The following is a 20,598-nucleotide window of genomic DNA, read 5'->3' on the forward strand; positions in this document are numbered from 1 at the left end:
CCCCGTTGCTTGGTGCACCATTCCTGAGCTCCACGAGGCAGCTCGGAAGAAAATGGTAATGCCTGTACCCGGATCTACCGGTGGGTTGGTCCTTCTGGAGGGTCTCTCTGCTTTCCCCGTGGGTTGACGTGCTACATGAACATATTTCCCTCATTCAGCTTTATTTATTTATTTTAAAGATTTTATTTATTTATTCATGAGAGACACAGAGAAAGAGAGAGAGAGGCAGAGACAGGCAGAGGGGGAAGCAGGCTCCATGCAGGGAGCCTGATGTGGGACTCGATCCCAGGACCCGGGGGTCACACCCTGGACCAAAGGCAGATGCTCGACCACTGACCCACCCGGGCGTCCCCCTCATTCAGCTTTAAAAACAATTTCTTATTTATATTTTACTTTCAAACCTCATGTGTCTCTTGAAAAGGTATCTCGGTGTCTCCATAGAGGCTTAAGGCAGATAGAACACACGCTTGGTTTCAGGCGAGCCCAGACTCATTTATTAATCCCCGTCAGGGTGTCAGAAGCGGTCGCCGTGCTCCTGGTCACACTGTGGCATCCTTGACAGTTATGTTCCGGGGACACGAGCCTTCGGCCAGCGGACGGCCTGTCACGGTGGCGTCTCTGTCCCCACGGGAGCAGTGCAGGAGGCCAGCAGTCCCCTGTCTCGTCCCCGCGCACCTGTGCCTCGACCTGCTGGTAGCTTCACCGTGTCGCACATGCGGACGTGTCAGGGGCGCAGAGGTCGGCAGGGAAAGAAATCCGACAAGGCCACTGCCTTTCCTGGGGCCTGTGCGGAGTGGGACGGGGCAGCCTGAGGGATCAGCTGTGTTCTGATGCCAGCCTCAGCTCAGGTCGCCTCCCGCTGACGGCAGAGTCGCCCTCTGGTCGCTGCGGCCTCGGGGAAGCCAAGGAGGAAAGCACATCTTGCTCCTGGGGGCGGCGGGCGGCTGTCAGGACCACGCGGCTTGTGCGAGAGCCCAGCTTAGAGCCCCGCGGAAAGGGACCTCGTTACCTGGAGGGACGGCTGGCGGCGTCCTGTCGGGATTCCAGGAGGCTTGGAAGAGGCCCAGCTCCAGGGAGAAGCACGGGGCCTGCGTGTTAGGCGACAGCGCCCGCTGCCCTGGGCTCCGGCCCTGGTCCAGCACCTTCTGGGTAGTTGGCAGCTCACACTCGCTGAACGGAGCCTCAAGGCAGCCAGACTCTGACCTCAGATGCCGTCCAGACGGGTGTCTGCGGGCCACCTGAACCCTGGGGAGTGCGAGCCCCGGGCCTGGGGCCTGGCCAGCTTGGGGGAGAGGAAATGCGCCTATTCCTTGGCCACTTTGATTCCTCTCCGCGAAGATGCACCTTGTCACTGTCCTCTCAAATGAGGGATGCCGCAGCTGAGCCGCATGGCTTAGTTTTCTTCTGGGCTCTGTGTGCGCACCTGTGAGGACGTCGGCCTCTCGCGTCCCGTGCGTCGTTTCCCTTCTAGAGCGTCGCAATCCCCACCCCTCCCTACTAGGCACCTGTTCATCAGCTTATTTCCTTACCCCGTAGGCCCCTGAAAAAAAAATCTAAATTTCTGACCCTTGCGAGAGCCAATCCCCCATCACACCCTCACACCCACCTTTGAAAAGCCTCGTGTTTGGAAGACATTTGATTTTAGCCGTTTGTATGTTAAGGGAGAGGCCGCGGTCTCCGCTTCTTTCTCTCGGGGGTTTACTCGGCTCTCACCCTCCACCCCAATTCTGAAACAAGAGACTTTTAAAAAAAGGAAGTCTGGCTTCTGGAACATTTCTCGCAGGGCTGTCCACGGGGTGTGACCCCGGGGTGGGGGGGCACTGCCCTGTGGGCCACGTGTCCCCTCTGCTCGGGGCTCGGGTAGGAATCTGTGCTTGAGCAGAGCGTCTGTTAAGGGAGCTGCACCCGCTACTGCTGGGGCGGGCGGCCGGGGCCGTGAGCGGGGGGCCAGGGTGCGGGCCGGGGCTGGCCCTCGGGAGCACGCACGTGCCTCCACCGCACACGCTCACAGACACTTGCTTCTCCCCGTGGGGGGGGCCGGGAGCCCGACCCCGAGGTGCCAGCGGGACCTGCTTCATTGGCGGCTGGGAGGTGGCCGCCTTCTCCCCGCGTCCTCCTGTGGGCAGTGCTCCCGCGGGGGCCCCAGCCTCCTGACCTCGGCTCCTAGCGTCCCCGCCCCCCCAACGCTGTCCCGCTGAGAACGAAGGCTCCGGCCTGGGAGTCCTGGGGGGATGCCAGCCGCGCAGCCCGGAGCGGGAGGCTGGCGTGGTCCGACTGCGTCCCGGGGCTGCCTCTGGAGCCCAGGAGGAGTGGCCTCCTCGCCGTTGTCCTGACCCCGCAGCGGTGCCCTGAGCACAGCGCACTGTCCACACTGCCCGCCCGGCCCCTCCTGGGTGAGTCCTGTGGTCGGTGTTAAGCCGAGGGAGTTCGTCCCCTGGGGACTGGAAGAGCGTCCTTGCCGCAAGCTAGACCCGCGGAGGGGAGGGCCATCCCCCGCCCGGCTCGGGCTGTCGGACTGTCGTCCTGTTGATGGGTCGTGCGGCCGGGGCCAAGACGGGAAAGCTGTCAGCTTCCGGGGGGCAGTTCTTAATTAAGTCCCTCGGTGTGCAGGTCCGCCTCTGACAGAAAGCGGAAGGACAAAGAGAACAAAACAATGTGATCCTCTTTCCCGATGGGCGACGGGCGCGGGAGGCAGAGGCTTCCTAGGGCTGCGGGCCGGGGCGGGTGTTGGAGGCGGCAGGTGGCCGGGCAGGAGCCCCTTTCCCCTCGGGCCTGGGAGGCAGGTGCGGAGGGGCGTGCGGGGGCCTGGCCCTGAGGCTGGGGGCGCCCTGGGGGCTCCTCCGTGGTCCCTCGGGTGGGGGCGGGACAGGCCCTGCAGTGCCGCAGCCTTCGTGACATGGCTCCAGGGGAGGAAACTGGCTGGGCCCCGGGGATGGGCTGAGTCTCGGTGACAGCGCGGTCCCCCCCCTCCCCGGCTTCCTGCAGGGGCAGGGGGGAGGCTGGGAGAGGCAGCCGGCCAGTGCCTTCCCGGGACTGCCCCGGGGTGGGGGGCGGCCTCACCGGGTCCCTGTCCAGGCTGCCGTGCACGTGTTCCTGGCGATGCTCAGGCTCCTGGGTGTGTTTTGCTCCAGAAACAAACAAAAAAGGCACAGAAACCCCCACCTGAGGGGCAGCACCCGCAGTCCCCTCGGGCTCCCGGGTCGCAGGGCTCCGGAGGCAGCGGTCCCACCCGAGATGTCCCTGTGGGCAGTGGGAGCCCGGAGCTCTGGCGCCGGCTCAGCCGCTGGAAAGGACGCCTCTGCCATCTGGTGACCAGAACGCGACGGTGACTCCTGGGCCGGCTGCCTGTCATCCCCACCCGGAGCCACCCGGCCACCGCCCGCGCCCCAGGCACCTCGTGGCCCCTTCACCAGGGTCAGGATGTGCAGGTGGGGCCCAGGTGCGGGGGCGGAGGAGGGACACCCCGTAGCTTTGGGACGATTGCCCTGGGCTGTGGCCCCCGCACCTGCCGATGGGCGAGACCATGGGCCTTGGAGCTCTTGGGAGTGTCATGGTCTGGGGTAGTCACTCGGCATTGCAGGATTCCTCCCTGCTTGAAGACGTCTCTCACCTCCTTCGTTCCTCCCTAGACCGTGCCGGGGGCTCACGCTGCCGTAGGGTGTTGGGGAGGGCGGCTCGGCCCCCAGAGAGGGACCCTGGCAGGTGCAGGGCTCCCGTGGGGGTGAGGCTGCGTGTGGGTGCTGTGCCCCCCAGGGCTGTGGCCTGGGCCTCTCTGCGGGGGGGCTTGGGGCCTCTGTGCCGCCCTGACCCCCCAGGAACCCCCGGCCCCTCGCCCTCCCCCCTGCGCCGTCCCCGCCGTCCCGGCCATCGTCCCTCCCTTTCCGATCAGAGGCCACAGCTTTGCCTCGCAGGTTCTGACCACGCTCGAGCTGAGTCAGCTCCGGCCTCTCTTGCCCTCCCGTCAGCGTCTCATTGACGCGTCCTCGTCCTACCCGGGCCGAGCACCGTGCTGCGCGGTGACCTGTCCGCTCCTGACCGCGGGGCTGCGGGACCCCTCAGGGCAGGGGGGCCGTGGGGTCGCGTGGACGTGGGGGCTGGCGTCGGGACCTGGGGAGGCTGGTCCTGCAGTTGCCGTCCTAGGACCTGTGTGTCCCTCGTCCCCAACCCGCAGGCCGCGCACCGTCCGCTGGCCCAGCGAGCGAGTCTGGGTCCCCAGACACTCGGGACAGACCTTGGCTCTCCAAAGGCAAGCCCGGCGGACGGGACAGGAGGGTTAGGAGGAGGGCAGGAGGGGTTCGGGGTGACCTCTGACTCCGCCTGGGGACTGCTCGGGGCGGCTCCCGCAGGGTCTGGGGGCCCTGCCTCCCCACGTCGGGCAGGTGCCGCGTCTCCGGGTGCACCCGGCTCACCCGCTCTCGGCCCCGTCCCGCCGGGGACCGGCCTTCTGTTCCGCGTGTGGATGACACATGGCCCCTGCCCGCAGAGAGGCTCGTCTGTGTCCCCCCGCCCGGGTGTGGGCGCCCCGCCTGGCCCTGCTGTTTCCCAGGTGCTGAGCGACCGTCCTGCAGCCGAGCCGTCCATCGCCTTTCCAGGGTTTTCCGTCGTAGGTGGTGCAACGGGCTCACTCTGTGACCACCCCCTGTGACCGACGCGCTGCCTTGGCTTTGAGTCGTCCCGAATCCAGCGGCTGCTGCCCTGGCTCTTGGGACAGGATCAAGTGCTGGAGCCCCGAGCTCCTGGGCCTCTGGGGACGGGGGGAGGGAGCGGCCGCCGGGTGCCAGGCCCTGCTCCGTTCTCAGGTTCCTCTCACTTCGCGGCGTTGCCGACCCGGTAGTTTGGGGGTCACGAAGGGAACAGCTCTGCTGATGGTGGACACGGAGCCGGGGATGAGTCTAGCTGACGGGGAGCCCTGTGCTCTCAGCCCCTCTTCTGCTGCTTCTCTCCGGGCTGACACCCGCCCCATCTCCCAGCACGCTCCAGCGTTTCGGGGACGGTCTGCCCCTAGGGAAGCCTCTGCCTCCAGCATGGGATGGGTTGCTGGGCACCAGATGCCATGAGCCTCCAGGAGCCACAAGGAGCCTCCAGGAGCCACCAGGAGCCACCAGGAGCCTCCAGGAGCCACAAGGAGCCTCCAAACGCCAGGAGCCTCCAGGAGCCACAAGGAGCCACCAGGAGCCACAAGGAGCCTCCAGACGCCAGGAGCCTCCAGGAGCCACAAGGAGCCACAAGGAGCCTCCAGGAGCCACCAGGAGCCACCAGGAGCCACCATATCGGGTGCCACTGGGGTTTCGCGGCTGCTCCTCCGGGAAGCGTGGTTCAAAGTTCCAGACTGGACTCCAGCAACGGTGACAGGATTTGGGACCCGCGGCCGGGGCACCTCTCCCGCGGCCCTGTCTGGCAGCACACCCAGAGGGAGGCCGAAGCTGTCGAAGCTGCACTTGGGGGACGTGGGTGGGCGGTGGCCAGCGGACGAGCGAACGCGGTGGGCGGGAAGGACGCAGTCTCAGCCTCCCCGAGGGGACGGGACTTTGGACACGCAAGACCAGGCTTCCTCGTGGTCAGGGCGACTGCGATCCCAGCTGCGACGTCGCTCGAGGTGCGCTTCCCGCCGGCCGGCGCCTGTCGACAACCCAGCTGGCTGATGTAAAACATACGGGACGAGGTCCAAGGGGCACACGTCGGCCTCCTCAGGACCGTCCCACCCGCCTGTGCCCCTCTGCCGTCGACATCCTCACTGATTGCGTCCGGGCACTTGATTCAAGCAACACCCTCCGAGTGGGCGTCCCTGCACGCGGAAGAGCCGCTCCCCTCGAGGCCGGGGCGCCTGTGCCCACGCGGCTGGTTGGAAATAGGTGCGACCTGGATCTCCCGGCCCTACTGCTGGCGTCGGGCTGCGGACACAAGCACCTGACCCCTGACCGGGAGGCCGTGTGGCCGGGGCGCCGGCTCCGTGCCTCTCCCAGGGCCCGCGGCCCCTGCCCGGCTCGCGCACCCGCCCCAATTCCCGCCCGCGCTCCTCCTTCCTTCCAGAAACAGGGCGGGAGCAGGACTCACCCAACTGGCTTCGGGCCTGGGGTGGGCGCAGGGCTACCGCGGAGCCGGCCGTGTGCGTCCACCCGGTCCCTGCTCTGCCGCCCTCCGGCCCGTGGTGCAGACGCTCCCTCCACGCCCAGGGTTCCTGGAGGCCGTGCGTGCAAATCTGTCCATCCCGCACTCGGGGCTGCGCCCGGAGGATGGCAGGGCGTGTGTCGCACGCTGTGCTGCACACGCTGGACGAGCCGCTTGGCCAGCAAGGGGCACTGTGGTGTCGAGGTTAGGTCGCCGCTGGCCACGCGTCTGTCAGGGAGAGGACAGCTTTGGAAGCAGAGGCAGGGGCCAGTCGTCGGCAGAGAGGCGCCCGGAAGTTGGTGCGGCCGGTCCTGAAGTTGGCGGTGGGGACGCGGAGGGACGCGGGACACGGCGACGGCAGGAGGCCTTCTGGAGCTCGGGCTGCCAGGGGAGGACCGTGCGGCCTCGGGGCCACTCCCAAGTGGACACAGCGGCCGAGTCCTCCCGCGCCGGCTGCTGGGTGCACGTGAGCACGTGGGGTTGGGGTGGCAGCGTCGGGGGCTCACAGCTCCGCAGGCTTCCCGCCCGGGTGCTGTGTGCGGCCTGGGGAGCATCAGGGGTGACGGGCTCCACGGGGGACCGCACCACGGGTGCACCGCGGGAGGCTTCCCAGAGGGGACGTGCTCAGGCTGAGCGTCAAGTGCAGAGGGTCCGGCCGATGCTGAGCCCTCCCTGGGCGACGGGACAGCACATGCGGCGGCGGAGTGCAAAGCCCGTGTCCGCGTGGAGCCGCGCTTGGCTCGCGAGGGGCCGCCCGGGCTTTGGTCGGCTGCGTTGTCGCCGGCCGGGTGGGTGGCCCGGGGCCCAGCAAGTCTGTGCCGTGGGCTGGGGGCCGCCCGCAGGCCCGCAGGGGTCCGGTAGGTGAGTGGATTCCCGGGATCTGTGACCAGATGGGGGAGCTCGGCTCAGAGGGGACCCTTCCCCGGTGGGTCGGCGGCGCCCATGTGTCCTCCGAGGGGACAGGGGTCTGGCCGCCTGCGTGGGCCACCGGGCTCAGCGTGGGGCTCGGCGGGGCCGGACTCCTGTGCGAGGGCAGAGCCGGGCCAGTGGCCGGAGGTGAGGTCAGAGCATGATGCGCGCGCCTGGGACGGTCCAGCCTCTGAGCCTCAACTCCTGTGTGGGGTTCATTTATTTGAGAGACAGACGGAGGGAGGGAGGGACAGCGGGAGGGTCGGAGGGAGACAGGGAATCCCAGACTCCGGCGAACAGCGAGCGGCCACGGGGCTCGACCCCGCCCCCCGAGGCCATGACCTGAGCCTAATCCTGCTCAGCCGTTGGAGCCCTGAGCCACCTGCTGCCCCCCCCCTCCCACCACCACCTCATGGTCTTGAGACATCCATGTCCCAGCCATTGGGGCAGGATTCCTGCACGTCTTGCGGCAGCAAAACTCCCCGGGGACCTTGATAGGGTTGCAGAGCCTCCAGGGAAAGAGGCTTCGGCCGGGACGCGTGTGCCCAGGCCTGTCCTCCCAGGTGCCCTGCCCCGCGGGGGCTGCGGGCCGAGGCCCACTCTGTCGCATGGCCCAGCGTCTGCGTCCTTTGGGGCCCACGGTCGCCCCTTCGTGGCTTGTCCTGGAGCCCCCCTGGGGACACGGCAGGAGGCCTGGCCGCCCCTTCCTTCAAGGCCCCACCAGCTTCCCGCATCCCCACAGGGCAGCCTGGGCCGTGGTGCCGGCCTGTGCCCCTGTCTAGGACAGACCCCAGCGATTCCGGGCCCCCTTGTTCCTCTAGGACGACCGTCCCCTCCGGCTGGGCCGCCCTTGCCTGGCCCAGGGCCCCCACAGGGCTCTGATGCGCCAGGAACCCCACCTTTCGACCTGCACAGCCTTTCCCTGTGGTGCCTGCTACCTAGTCCACCTTGCGGGGGGGGGGGGGGTTGCAGGTGGGGGGTGGGGGCCGCAGAGGCCCTGCCGGGAGCAGGGGAGCCCACGGTGCCCGCCACGCTCCTGGGAACCGCAGCCCCACTGCGGCCAGACAGACGGCGTCTGCTCCCCAGGCCCTGGGTCTGCCTCACACCCGTGCACACGCTCACCCACACACGCTCACAGCCGCACCGCCCTCGCCCTCGGCCCTCACTCCCAGCCCGACCAGCTACGGGCCAGAGCCGGACCACGGCCCTGAATCCCGCCCAGCTGAGCCCCGGCCCCCGAAGCAGCCAGGCGGGGGGTGCAGGTCTGAATTCTCCTTTCTGGCGGCCGTGAGCGCGCGTACCCCCGGGGGCCCAGGCCCCTGCGCAGGACGCCCGGCTGCACCCCCCACACGCACATGCACGTCCACTACGTTTAAAGTCTGTGTTTCTGCGTCGCAGCTTCTGCCTCCGTTTCCCCTTTGTCCTGCTTCAACCGCCAGGAGACGTCACTCTCCTCGTGTTTCTTTTTTTTTTTTTTCTAAATCGACTATGGTGTATATATATATATATTTTTGTATATTTTTAATTGGAGTTCGATTTGCCAACATATAGCACAGCAGCCGGTGCTCTCCCGTCAGGTGCCCCCCTCAGGGCCCGTCCCCCACCCCCCGTCCCCACCCACCTCCCCTTCCACCACCCCCCATTCGTTTCCCAGAGACCAGGACAATAAATAATCCTCCTCGGGCAGCGGGCAGGGGCAGCGGCGGGCAGAGCTGGCGGGAGGGTGCAGGGCTCGGCCGATGGGGCAGCGGCTGCAAGCGCGGCGGGCAGGGCCAGCGGGTCCGGGAGAGGCCGTGGTCACCAAGGTCACCCAGCGGGAGGGAGCCCCACAGTGCTCGGTGGGGCCGCACCTACTGTCCCCGTCCCCGGGGCGGCCTCCTCAGGACACGTGGCCCCGAGGCTGTCTTGGGACGGCCTGCCAGGGACCTCCTCCCTCACCCCTGCCCCCCCCCCCCCCCCGCTCTGCTCTGCCGTCCACCTCTGTGGGGGGCACCTGGGGGGGAGGATCTGCGTGTACCAGGTGTGGGGGGGGCGTGTGCACCAGGCGGGGAGGCGGGGGCTGTGTGCACCAGGCGGGGGGACAGGGGGCTGTGTGCACCAGATGGGGGGGGCATGTGCACCAGGAGGGGGGGCGGAGGCTGTGTGCACCAGGCGGGATGGGGGGGCGTGTGCACCAGGCGGGGGAGTGGGGGCTGTGTGCACCACATGGGGGGGGCATGTGCACCAGGAGGGGGGGCGGAGGCTGTGTGCACCAGGCGGGATGGGGGGGCGTGTGCACCAGGCGGGGGAGTGGGGGCTGTGTGCACCACATGGGGGGGCATGTGCACCAGGAGGGGGGGTGGAGGCTGTGTGCACCAGGTGGGGAGGGGGGCGTGTGCACCAGGCAGGGGGGCGGGGGCTGTGTGCACCAGGCGGGGGGACAGGGCCTGTGTGCACTGGGCAAGGGGGGCTTGTGTGCACCGGGCCAGGAGGGGGCTATGAGCACCAGGCCGGGGAGGGGGGCGGCTGTGTGCATTGGGCCAGCGGCCAGTGACACGCAGCCTCCCGCTCGGCCTGGGGCTGGAACCTGTTTGACGTTTTAACACACTTGGGCGTCCGCAGGGGGTCGGGGGGGCGCGGCGGGGGGGGCACACGGAGTCTGACCCCGCCTCTGTTGCAGGTGTCTCCGTGCGAGCGCTGCCGCTGCGAGGCCAGCGGGGAGGTGCTGTGCACAGTGTCCGCCTGTCCGCAGACGGAGTGCGTGGACCCCGTGTACGAGCCGGACCAGTGCTGCCCCATCTGCAAGAACGGTAGGCCCCGCGCCCGGCGCCCCCGAAGACCCAGAGCCACCCCTTGCCGCCCCCCACCGCCCCCAGACCCCTGTGGGGGCCTTGCGCCTTCCCCCGAGCCCCCCCACCCTCCAGGGCCGCGCCCTCCCCGAATGTCCTTCATCTGCTGCCCCCCCCCCCCGTGGGGCCGCCCCCTGCAGTCCCCTCACTCAGGTTGGCTGCCTGCTTCCTGGGGGAGGAGGGGTGTCTGCCTGGGAGGGCTTGAACCCCTGTCTACCAGCCTCACATGCACCCCACGTGGCCGCTGGGCTGCAGGGGCCTCAGAGCTGTCCCCGGGACGGCGTGCTCCCCGCGGGTGTCAGCCCGTGTCCCTGAGCTGTCAAGGAGTGTGTTGGGGAGAAATTCAGTTTCCAGAGTGCGGAGAGTCACTTATTTTAATTTAACTTTGTTTGCTCTTTGCAAAGCAGTTTCTCTTTCCAAGACAAATCAAACTTGCCGGTTGGGCTCATTTACTTTTCATTACTAAGTGAATTAAACTTGGGACGTAATTGAATATTTTTCATAAGTAAATCAGGCAGGAGGAGAACCCCTCTGCAGCGAGAGCCCGTGGCAGAGCAAAAGCCTCAGGATGTCCTTGATCACCGCTGGCTCGGGGAGAGCACTGCCTCATCCTGGACACTGGGAGTTGCCTTGTGCGTGGAAGTGCCGAGCACCGCGTGGGCCTTCAGGGGTTTGAGTCCCTGTGAGCAGGACGGGGTGTCCGTGGCCCCGGGACACGGCGCTAGGACTCGAGGTCGAAGCCGCAGATTGGCTCCCAACAATGCAAGCAATTCCCCAGCCCGAGCAGGTGGGAGAGGGGTGGCCGTGTCCCCAGGTGGCTACCTTGTCACCGTGGGGTCGTGGGGCCCCTGCAATCAGGCTGTGAAGGTGGCGGGTGATGACACAAGGCTGTTGGTGCCTAAGAGGAGCCTGAGCTCTGCAGTCAGGCCATTGGAAGCCGGGGGGCCGCAGAGGCCCTGGTGCACGCAGATGCCGTGGGCTGCGGGGCCCGGGGGCCAGGGGCTGTGGATGCCCTGCAGGGGGTACATGCAGATGCTGGGGGTCAAGGAGGTCGGGGGAGCCGCAGAGGCCCTGCAGGGGTGCATGCAGATGCCAGGGGCTGCGGGGGCCGGGGGCCATGGATGCCCTGCAGAGGGTACATGCAGATGCTGGGGGTAGAGAGGGTCGGGGGGCCGCAGGGACCGGGGGCCAGGGGCCGTGGATGCCCTGCAGGGGGTACATAGATGCTGGGGGCCGGGGGGTGCCCTTCAGGGGTACACGCAGGTGCCAGGGGCTGCGGGGGTCACAGGGGCCGGGGGGCCGGGAGTCGTGGATGCCCTCCAGGGTTACATGCAGATGCCAGGGTCGGGGGGGACCCTTCAGGGGTACACGCAGATGCCAGAGTTTGCCACAAGCACAGACAGAGGGAGCACAAGCTTCTGTGGAAGAAGGACGGTCCAGGAGGAACAGGCTCGGGGGCTCGGCCTGCACAGCGCTCTGACCCTAAGGGGACAGTGTGGAAGGGTGGGGAGCGCACCCCCAGGGTGGTGTCGGCCGCGTGGACTGCGCTGAGTGTGAGGAAGGGAGCACAGGCTTCGCTTTTCACAACTCGGGTCTCACCCCCGGTGTGCGGTGCGAGGGGCCTGCGGGTGCCGGTGGGCCCCTGAGGTCCGGGCGGCGCGTGTCCAGGCTGCGGTTCCTGCTCGGAGGCAGGGGTGTGCACTGCACAAGTAACCTGGCGGGAGTCCGCGCTGTTTCGTGAGCGGCTTACCTGGGGGCGCTCAAATATTCGGTTTCTTAAGAATCCAAGATAGCGTGTGTCTCTCTCGCCAAGCGCGGTAGGAAACAAAGTTTGGGCATTAAAGAGGGAGTCTGGGCGTTTCCAAAAGATGGAAGATGCGATGTCAGCCTCTGAGGAGGTCCTAATCCTTGGAACTTGGTAAAGGTTTGACACCCACAGAGAAGCTGGACCGCCTGGACGGTGCCCAGGTGTGTGCCCTGCACTGCAGTTACCTTTCACGACCCTTTTGCCGTTTTTGCTTCATCTCTCGGGTCCCTGGCCTTGTCCCCGCTCCTCCCCGTCTCTGGGCCTAACCCAGCGCCCTCAGTACATTTACTTCGTCGCTCTTTCCAGTCATACACCCTGGAGACCTTCCGTTTACACCACCCCTCGCACGAAGCCTACACGGTGCATTTCCAGATTTTTCTTTGCAGCTGTTTGCTCTTAGGATTTATCCCAGTTAAGGCACAAGAGTCAGCGAACGATGTTTAGAAATCATGTAAAAAAAAAAAAAAGAAATCACGTGGATTAATTCTTTTTTCTCATCCCCATTAAAAAACGTTGCTTTTATAAGTGAAAGTTTGCGCCTCTTGATCCCCTTCACCAGTTCCTCCCAGCCCCACCCCTTCCCCTTGGCGGTCGCCAGTCGCTGGTTTGTTCCTGAATTAACTCCTAATTCGTATGCGCATGTTAAAGTTTCAAGGATTCTTGCTTTGAGAGTCGGCTGGGGATGGAAAGAGGCAGGATTTGGGGGATGGCATATTAGAGATTCTTAGAAGGAGCTTAAATATGTTTTTTAGAACCAGATTCAAGAAGGATTACAGATTATAGGATTTGTATGAAAAGGTTTGATCCAATTATGTCAAAACATCAACAACTTCTTATTTGCAGGAGTACCAAGGAGAGAGAAGTTTAAATGTGCCCAATGGTATAAACACTAATGAGTTTTAGCATATTCACAGGTGCAGCGGGGCTTTCTGCCGGCTACAGACCCCCACGGGGTGGATGGCGCTGGGATTCCTACCAAAAGGTGGGCTTGAAAAATGAATTTCTACTGAACGTGAATGCTCTGTGATAATTAACTGAGTTTAGCGACTCATTTATGGCAGTCCATCCCTGCCACCCGCACACGGAAAACAGTGTTTTCGTAAGAAAATATTACACGTGGACCCGCAGATTATAAGACATCAGAAACAATGCCTTACACAAAATGAAATGCGTGGATGTTTAGTCTGGGTAGACTACGAAGGTTGAAATCCCGATCTCAGGAAACAGGCCTTTTCTCTGCATCCTCTAGTGTCTTGACCTGCAGCGTGAAACCCTTCCTTCTCCCGACGGAGGGAGAATTGGAGATTGGTTGCCAGCTGCCAACGTCACCTGCATCAAAGGAGCAAACGTTTGAATCCAAGAATGCATGAGATATAAATAAATGATCACAACTCAAGTACGACTTAATATATTCACTTTGGTGACTTGTATAGTTCAGTCCCCCAGGGATTTTCTTTTGATAAAATGGCTTGTGTGGCGCTGCTTTTTTTTTTCTTTTCCTTCTTCTTTTTCCCAGTGATACAAACAGCAAATGTGATTTATATGGATTTTTCAAGATTTCGGGTTTGCTCTGGCGACAGGTGTGCTCGCAGGGGGGTTCCCAGCACTCATCCCACCCAAGCCCCTTAGTCTCAGGACACTTGTGACATGAGAGATCAGGAGACTCTGCTCTGCACCTGGGCACGCTCTTCCTTCGTGCATGCAAGCAGGGCACGGCCTTGACTCTGTTGGGATCAGCTCTGGTTCTCTAAAGGGGAAGAGCACACCCAAGGGGGCATGAGGCATTTCGAGAGCACCAAGGCCCTGAGTTTGAAGATTGTACATGTGCAGTGTCTCTGCCACGAACAATACAGTTGACCCTTGAACGACATGGGTTTAAACCATGTGTGGGTCCACTTATTTGCAGATTTTTTTTCCCAATAAAGAAAGGACAGTTCTATAAATGTCTTTTCACTTCCTCATGAATTTCTTAACGTTTTCTCTTCTCTAGCTTACTTTCTTGCGAGAGTACAGAAAATAACACATACAGCATACGAAATACCTGTTAATCAATTCTTTGTGTTATTGGTAAGACTCCTGGTCAACCCTAGGCCGTGAGTAGTTAAGTTTTCGGGAAGTCAGAAGTTATACACAGATTTTTGACCGCACATCAGTCAGTACCAGAAACTCCTACACTGTTCCAGGGTCGACTAGTTACTTGCAGCTTTATTTCCACAAGAAAATAAATATGGCTTTTTGGGGAAGGAAATGAAAACTTTTATAAAAAGTTTTTAAGAAAAACATTTTATTATTTTTTTATTTTTAAAAGATTTTATTTATTTATTCATGAGAGATGCAGAGAGAGAGGCAGAGACACAGGCAGAGGGAGAAGCAGGCTCCATGCGGGGAGCCGGATGTGGGACTCGATCCCGGGACTCCAAGATCACACCCTGGGCTGAAGACGGCGCTAAACCACTGAGCCACCTGGGCTGCCCCCAAAATATTTTATTTTTAAGAAAAATACTGAGAATTCAAAGCACTGGGAGCCTTCCATGAAAAACACATGAGAAACAGAGACTAAGAATTTGGGTTTTCTGTTTTTGTTGTTGTTCTCTCACGTATTTCAAGTGGGATAAGATCATAATTAAACCACATGTGGTGAGTTTGACAGTACTGAGTGGTGCGTGTGCATGTGCGTATGAGTGAGAGAGAGAGAGAAGGAGAGAAATTCCTATCAAGGTCCTTCTCACAAGGAAAAATCTACTCTCCTTTGACCTCATCATTGAATCTTTCCAAAATCTTTACCAAAGAAATAGTACCAATCTTATGGAAATGCTTAGACGACATGATTTTCTCCATTAAAAATATAAAGAACACTACAAATATCAGAATTAACCCTTAATACAAAGTTGTTGTACAAGGTCAATATGCAAAAATTAGCCATGTCTCTGTACACCAGCAACCAATAGAATGACTTCAAAACTAATCTTTAAAATAGCATCATACATATTAAATATTGTACCGTGTTAGTAATTGGGAGACTCAATAATGTAAAAATTGTCTGTCTCAGAGGAAACTCTTGGTTCAGCACGATTTCAGTAAAAATGAGACCCGATGATTTTTGGGTGTGTGGATGTTAATATTAACATTGATGTTAATAATTAATACATAAATAATTAGCATTAATATTAATATCCAAAATAATTCTAAAATCCACAGGGAAATATAAAAGTTAAAGGCTAGCCAGGAAAACAACAAAGCTGGAAAATGTATGCTACACAAGTAATGAATATACTGTGATACAGTCTTGAAGATAAAACGATGGATCACTGAGAGAAGAATGGAATCAGAAAGGACCCAGACATAAGGGTCACTAGATGTACAGCTAAGCTGGCCCTGCAGTGTGGTGGGGAAGGGGTGTCTTTCCAGTAAATGGTGCCCGGTTGATTGGATACGAGGTGTAAGACACCTTGCCTTCTACCTCACACCGTACAAAAAAATCAATTCCAGATAGCATTAAAATAATAATGCTTTTAGAGGAAAACATAGGAGACCATTTTTATGATTTTCAGTAGGCAAAGATTAACTTAAAAGGACACTAAGAACATTAACCATGATGAAAGGAATTGGTAAATTAGACTTTGTTAAAATTAAGAACCTCTGTTCATCAAACAATATTTCTTTTAAGCCAGCAGGGCAAAGCAACCCATATATTTGGGGAAAAATGCAGTACATATATCTGATAAAGAACCAAACAATCCCAACACATTAAAGCAAAGTTTAGAGATAAAAAAGAAAGAAAAATGTGATGAGGATTCCCAACGCTCTTTTGACGTCAGTGTCCTTCTTCTCTTTATTGAGTTTTGAGCACTGCCACTCCCCACCCCTTCCACAACCTAACACTGGTGTGACAGGGCCTATTCTTGGTGCAAAGACATGAGTGGGGGAAGAAAAAATTAGATTTCTTATTTTAGTGAAATTAAATCAGTATTACTCTAAAGGAGATTGTGATAAATTGAGATGCATGTTAAAACTCTTAGAATGGTAATTAAAATCAACAAAGGAATTAAACATGACACGCTAAAATTATTTATCTGACTTTAAAAAGGCAGTCAGGGAGGAACAAGATAAAAGGCAGGAAACATGCAGAAAACAAATGAAAAACGTCTAGGTGCTTAATAACAAAGCCCCAAAATACATGAAATAAAAATTGACACAGTTCAAAGGAGAAATAGGAACTTTGAACAACTGTAGTTAGAAATTTCAACAAACATTCAATAATTAAAAGAGAAATTAGAAAATTACCAAGGATATAGAAGACTTGAATGACTCTCAACTAACTTGACCTGACGTATGTGTAGAAAATGGCGCCCAACCACTGAAGAATTCCTTACAAGGAAGGGTGGGCGTTCTCTGGGGTAGACCATTTGTCAGGACATAAAACGAGTCTTCACATATTAACATAAAGGACAATCATAAAATATGTTCTTTAATGACAGGATTCAACAGGATTCAACAGAATTGGGATCCCTGGGTGGCTCAGCGGTTTAACACCGTCTTCAGCCCAGGGCGTGATCCGTGACCCCGGGATTGAGTCCCACGTTGGGCTCCTGGCATGAAGCCTGCTTCTCCCTCTGCCTACCTCCCTGCCTCTCTCTCTCTCTCTGTCTCTCATGAATAAATAAATAAATAAAATCTTAAAAAAAAAAAAGGATTCAACAGAATTAAACAAGCACTATAAACAAAAATCTTGTGAAACTAAATAAAAACATATGTCTCCAAAAATTGAGAACATATGTCCACATAAAGATGTGTATGGAAATGTTCATAGCAGTATTATCCATAATAGCTAAAAAAAAAAAAAAGAAAGAGAAAGAAAGAAAGAAAGAAGAAAGAAAGAAAAAGAAAGAAAGAAAGAAAGAAAGAAAGAAGAAAGAAAGAAAAGAAAGAAATAAGAAAGAAATAAGAAAGAAAGAAAGAAGAAAGAAAGAAAGAAAGAAAGAAAGAAAGAAATGAAAGAAAGAGAAAGAAAGAAAGAAAGAAAGAAAGAAAGAAAGAAAGAAATAGAAAGAAAGAAAGAAAGAAAGAAAGAAAGAAAGAAAGAAAGAAAGAAAGAAAGAAAGAAAGAAAATGGAAATAACCCAATGCCCAAGGACTGGTAAATGGATCAACGACGTGAGGTACACGTACATAATGAGATACCGTTTACCAATAAAAAATGAGTAATGGGATGTGCTACAACAGAACGGCCCTCAAAATCATCGCTGAATGAAAGAAGCCGATCACAGAAGCCACCTGCTGTAGGAGTCTATTTTTGTGGAAAGTCTAGAGTAGGCAAATTTACATATAAGGGAGAAAGTCTGTCACTAGAGGCCTAGGCCTGGGGTCGAAGAGGGAGGTTTCCCTGCGAATGGACGTGAGGGTTATTGAGGTGACGGAATGTTTGTAAATTGGGTGGTTAAATATATTTACTAAAATTATTATACTATATACTTAAAATGGGTAAGTTTTATGGTATTTAAAATATATCTCAATAATGCTGCTAGAAGTATTGACAGTCTCTTAAAAAGATACACAAAGTTGGGGCGCCTGGGGGCTCAGTTGGTGAAGCATCTGACTTCGGCTCAGGTCGTGATCTCAGGGCCCTGGGATTGAGCCCCGCATTGGACTCCATGCTCAGTGGGGAGTCTGCTTCTCCTTCTCCCTCTGCCCCCACTTCCCCCTCGCGATCTCTCTCAAATAAATAAATAATTTTTTTTTATAAAAAGAGCAAGTGTAACTTTTGTAATTTGCCTCGACGCACTCCCGAGGCTGCGCTAAGTACACGCCCTTTCATCGTCCCTCGGAGACCACCTTTTCAAATCCTGGTCTGGGGCCTTTGATAACTATGGGCTCTTCTAATGAAGCCTGTTGAAGCTGAGCCCCTGCTGGGTGTTGAGCCCCCGCTGGGTGTTGAGCCCCTGCTGGGTGTAGACTGTCGTTGACGTTCAAGAGCTAGCGGGTGGTAAAGAATCGCAGACGTACAACCCCAGCCGAGGTGGACGGCTTCTCCCAGACTGGCCGTGCTCCGGCTCCCCTGTGCTAGCACCGACGTCCGGCCCCCCACACCTACCCCGTCTGGTTATCCTTCGCTTGCACTGTAGATACCTGTCCTCCTTCCTGGGGGAGTGCGCACTTCTCCTAGTCATTCTAGACTCTTCCTCTTCATGACTGAACTCCCCAGGACCTGGGGCCGCCAGTACCAGGAGAACGGGGGCTGCGAGGTGCCTGCAGGCCTCAAGCAGGTAGATATTGTGCTCTTGTGGGAGCCCAGACCCCAGGATGCAACTTGCACCCAGCTGAACCCTGGTGAGCATCAGAATTGCTTCTAGGGCTTATCCAAGCACAGCCCTGCTGGGCACCCCTGCCGGAGCTCCTGACCTGGAAGGTTTGGGGCCTGAGAATTTGTATTTTTTAAAAGGAAACTTTATGCCCGACATGCAGCTTCAATTCTACCCGGAGATCAAGAGTCTCACGCTCCTGTTTCGGTTGCTCCTGGGGTGGGAGCCCCCCTGGAGAACCATCGATTTCAGGCAGGCACTTTCTCACTCTGTCCTCCTGGTCAAGTGTAAGAAGAGAAGGACACGGAGGAGCTGTGAGGCTTTACACATGCGTGACATCATCCAGAAATTTGGATGCATTTCCTTTTTTTAGAAAGGTTTTATTTATTTATTTGAGAGGTGGGGAGAGAGAGCAAAGGGAGAGGGAGAATCAGACTCCCACTGAGCAGGGAATCTGATGCAGGACTCGATCCCAGGACCCTGAGATCATGACCTGAGCCAAAAGCAGACACTTAACCCACTGATCCACCCAGGCATCCCTGGATGCGTTTCCAAAGGCATTATTTTATAGCTGGTGTTTCTCTAGAGATTTTAGAGTTTATGGAAATCTATAACAGGTAATAATACATTAAAAGATTGAACTATCAGGGCGGAGAGAAAATGACTTGCGTGGCAAATCATAAAGGCTCCTCGCGGCCTGTGCTCTCCATCACCCCACACGGCTCGTAGGGTAGATGGGCCGCGGATCGGACTCTCAGCTTCCTAGAAGCCAAAGCAAGAGTGAGAAGGGTAAGAAATGGGACCTACAAAGAGAAATACACCACAATTCTGCTTTTCAGTAGAAATGACTTCCTAGTGAACAGTTTGCCTTGGAATAACACAAGAGTGGATTTTTTTTTTTTTTTTTTTTTTTTTTTTTTTTTACAAATATAAAAGCTTTTAAGGGCGCCTGGCTGGCTCTGTTGTAGATGCAAGCGGCTCTTGATCTCGGCGTCATGAGTTCCAGCCCTGCGTTGGGTGCAGGGATTACTTTAAAAAAATCTTTAAAGAAAGAAAAGAAATGCAGAAGTTTTATTCGGTTTCTATTAGCATTTCCCAACACATAGATCAAGAGCTCAGCTCCGGAGTGCTGACGTGTTTCTTCTCCACGCGTCTTTTACTTAGATTATGGTGTTGTGGGAAGAGTGATGCGGATGGCATCCCGTTAATGCTCATAAAGTGAGCATCAATCATCCTTTCTTTCTTTCTGAAGATTTATTTATTTATTTATTTATTTATTTATTTATTTATTTATTTTTAGAGGGGGTGGGGTGGGGTGGGGGTGGGGAGCAGACTCCTCGCTGAGCATAGAGTTGATGTGGGGCCTCCATCTCATGACCCTGAGAGCATGACCTGAGCCGAAACCAAGAGTCAGATGCTTAACTGACGGAGGCACCATTTGTTCTTTATTTTTTTCATTTTTTATTTTTAGATTTTATTTATTTATTCGTGAGAGACACACAGAGAGAGGGACAGAGACACAGGCAGAGGGGAAGTAGCCCCCACGCAGGGAGCCTGACGTGGGACCCCGGGATTGCGCCCTGGGCCCAAGGTGCTGAGCCCCCCCCCGCCCCCCCTTCCCCCCCCCCCCGGGGTCCCTCATTTGTTCTTTAGGGAAGCTCTTGAATGTCCCCTGGTGTCCTCCTCGCTCCCTTCACCAGCCCCTCACTCCCTGGAGGTTGCACATTCCAGGCTCAGATCCTCGGGATCCACAGGGGAGCTCGGATGGCTCTCAGGGCTCCTCCTTTCAGTTAGATAAAGAGGAGGGATGAATAGAGCGTGAAATCCTAAATTCAGGAGCTTACTTTGTCTTCATCGCCTCCTGAGATCTTTGCCTTAGCCGCTCTCCTTTGTAAATGTGTGAGTAGCTTAAAAGGACCCTTCTGTTTGCAAACATCGGGGCCGGAATCCTATTTGTAAGATAAATAGCTCAAGTGAGACCCCGACTGCCCCAAAGTGCTTGCTACCTGATTATCATGAAGAACCACTTTTCGGAGTGAAGCGTAATTCTTAAGCTCCCGGGCAGGAAGTGGATGATGGTGGCTTTTGTTGTTGTCATTGTCCTTTCCTAAAGTCAAACTGCATTTGGCCATGAGTTAAAATAAAATAAATAAATAAATAAATAAATAAATAAATAAATAAATAAATAAATAAAAATAAATAAAAATCAAAAATAATTTCAGACAAATCAGGGCCTCTCAGGTCAGCAGCTCGCGTCCACCAGGCTTGGCCATTTCCGTGTGTACTGTACCTGGGATCTTGCTGGGGACCGGACCTGGAGTCCCTCTTTCGTCCCCCTTGTTTGTGAAGAGTGTGTTCACCTGTCCTCACCTGGGACACCTTCTCTGGGCTGCTTCTGAAGGCAGGTTCATGGCACCGTTGCTGCTTCTCAGAGGCCAGAGCCCTAATCACCTTGCATCCTGATGCAGGAGCTGGGGGGACATCATGAGCATCATGAGTTAGACGTGGTCTTCTCTTGAACACTTGGCCTTTTTTTTTTTTTTTTTTGGACGATGAGAGAGGAGTGTGTATACGTGCACGTGTGCACTCACACAGGTGCACGGGCGCATATAGGTAGCTCTTATAAAACATTGAGGCACCTCTTACC

General features: G+C 57.0%; 1 protein-coding gene across 2 annotated transcripts in view; it reads left to right on the top strand.

Annotated features, from left to right (window-relative positions):
- The window catches only part of VWC2 (von Willebrand factor C domain containing 2), a 95,545-nt gene that overhangs the window by 10,250 nt on the left and 64,697 nt on the right, over positions 1–20,598 (top strand). For both annotated transcript variants that reach the window (XR_005982721.1, XM_041722717.1), the window contains exon 2: positions 9,677–9,806. Coding sequence is in view for 1 of the 2 variants with exons in the window: in XM_041722717.1 (XP_041578651.1) it covers positions 9,677–9,806 (130 nt within the window). In the remaining variant the exon portion in view is untranslated. The remainder of the gene's footprint in view (positions 1–9,676; positions 9,807–20,598) is intronic.

This window comes from Vulpes lagopus, chromosome 11 (genome assembly GCF_018345385.1).
Source record: "Vulpes lagopus strain Blue_001 chromosome 11, ASM1834538v1, whole genome shotgun sequence".
In the NCBI taxonomy this organism is placed as follows: domain Eukaryota; kingdom Metazoa; phylum Chordata; class Mammalia; order Carnivora; family Canidae; genus Vulpes; species Vulpes lagopus.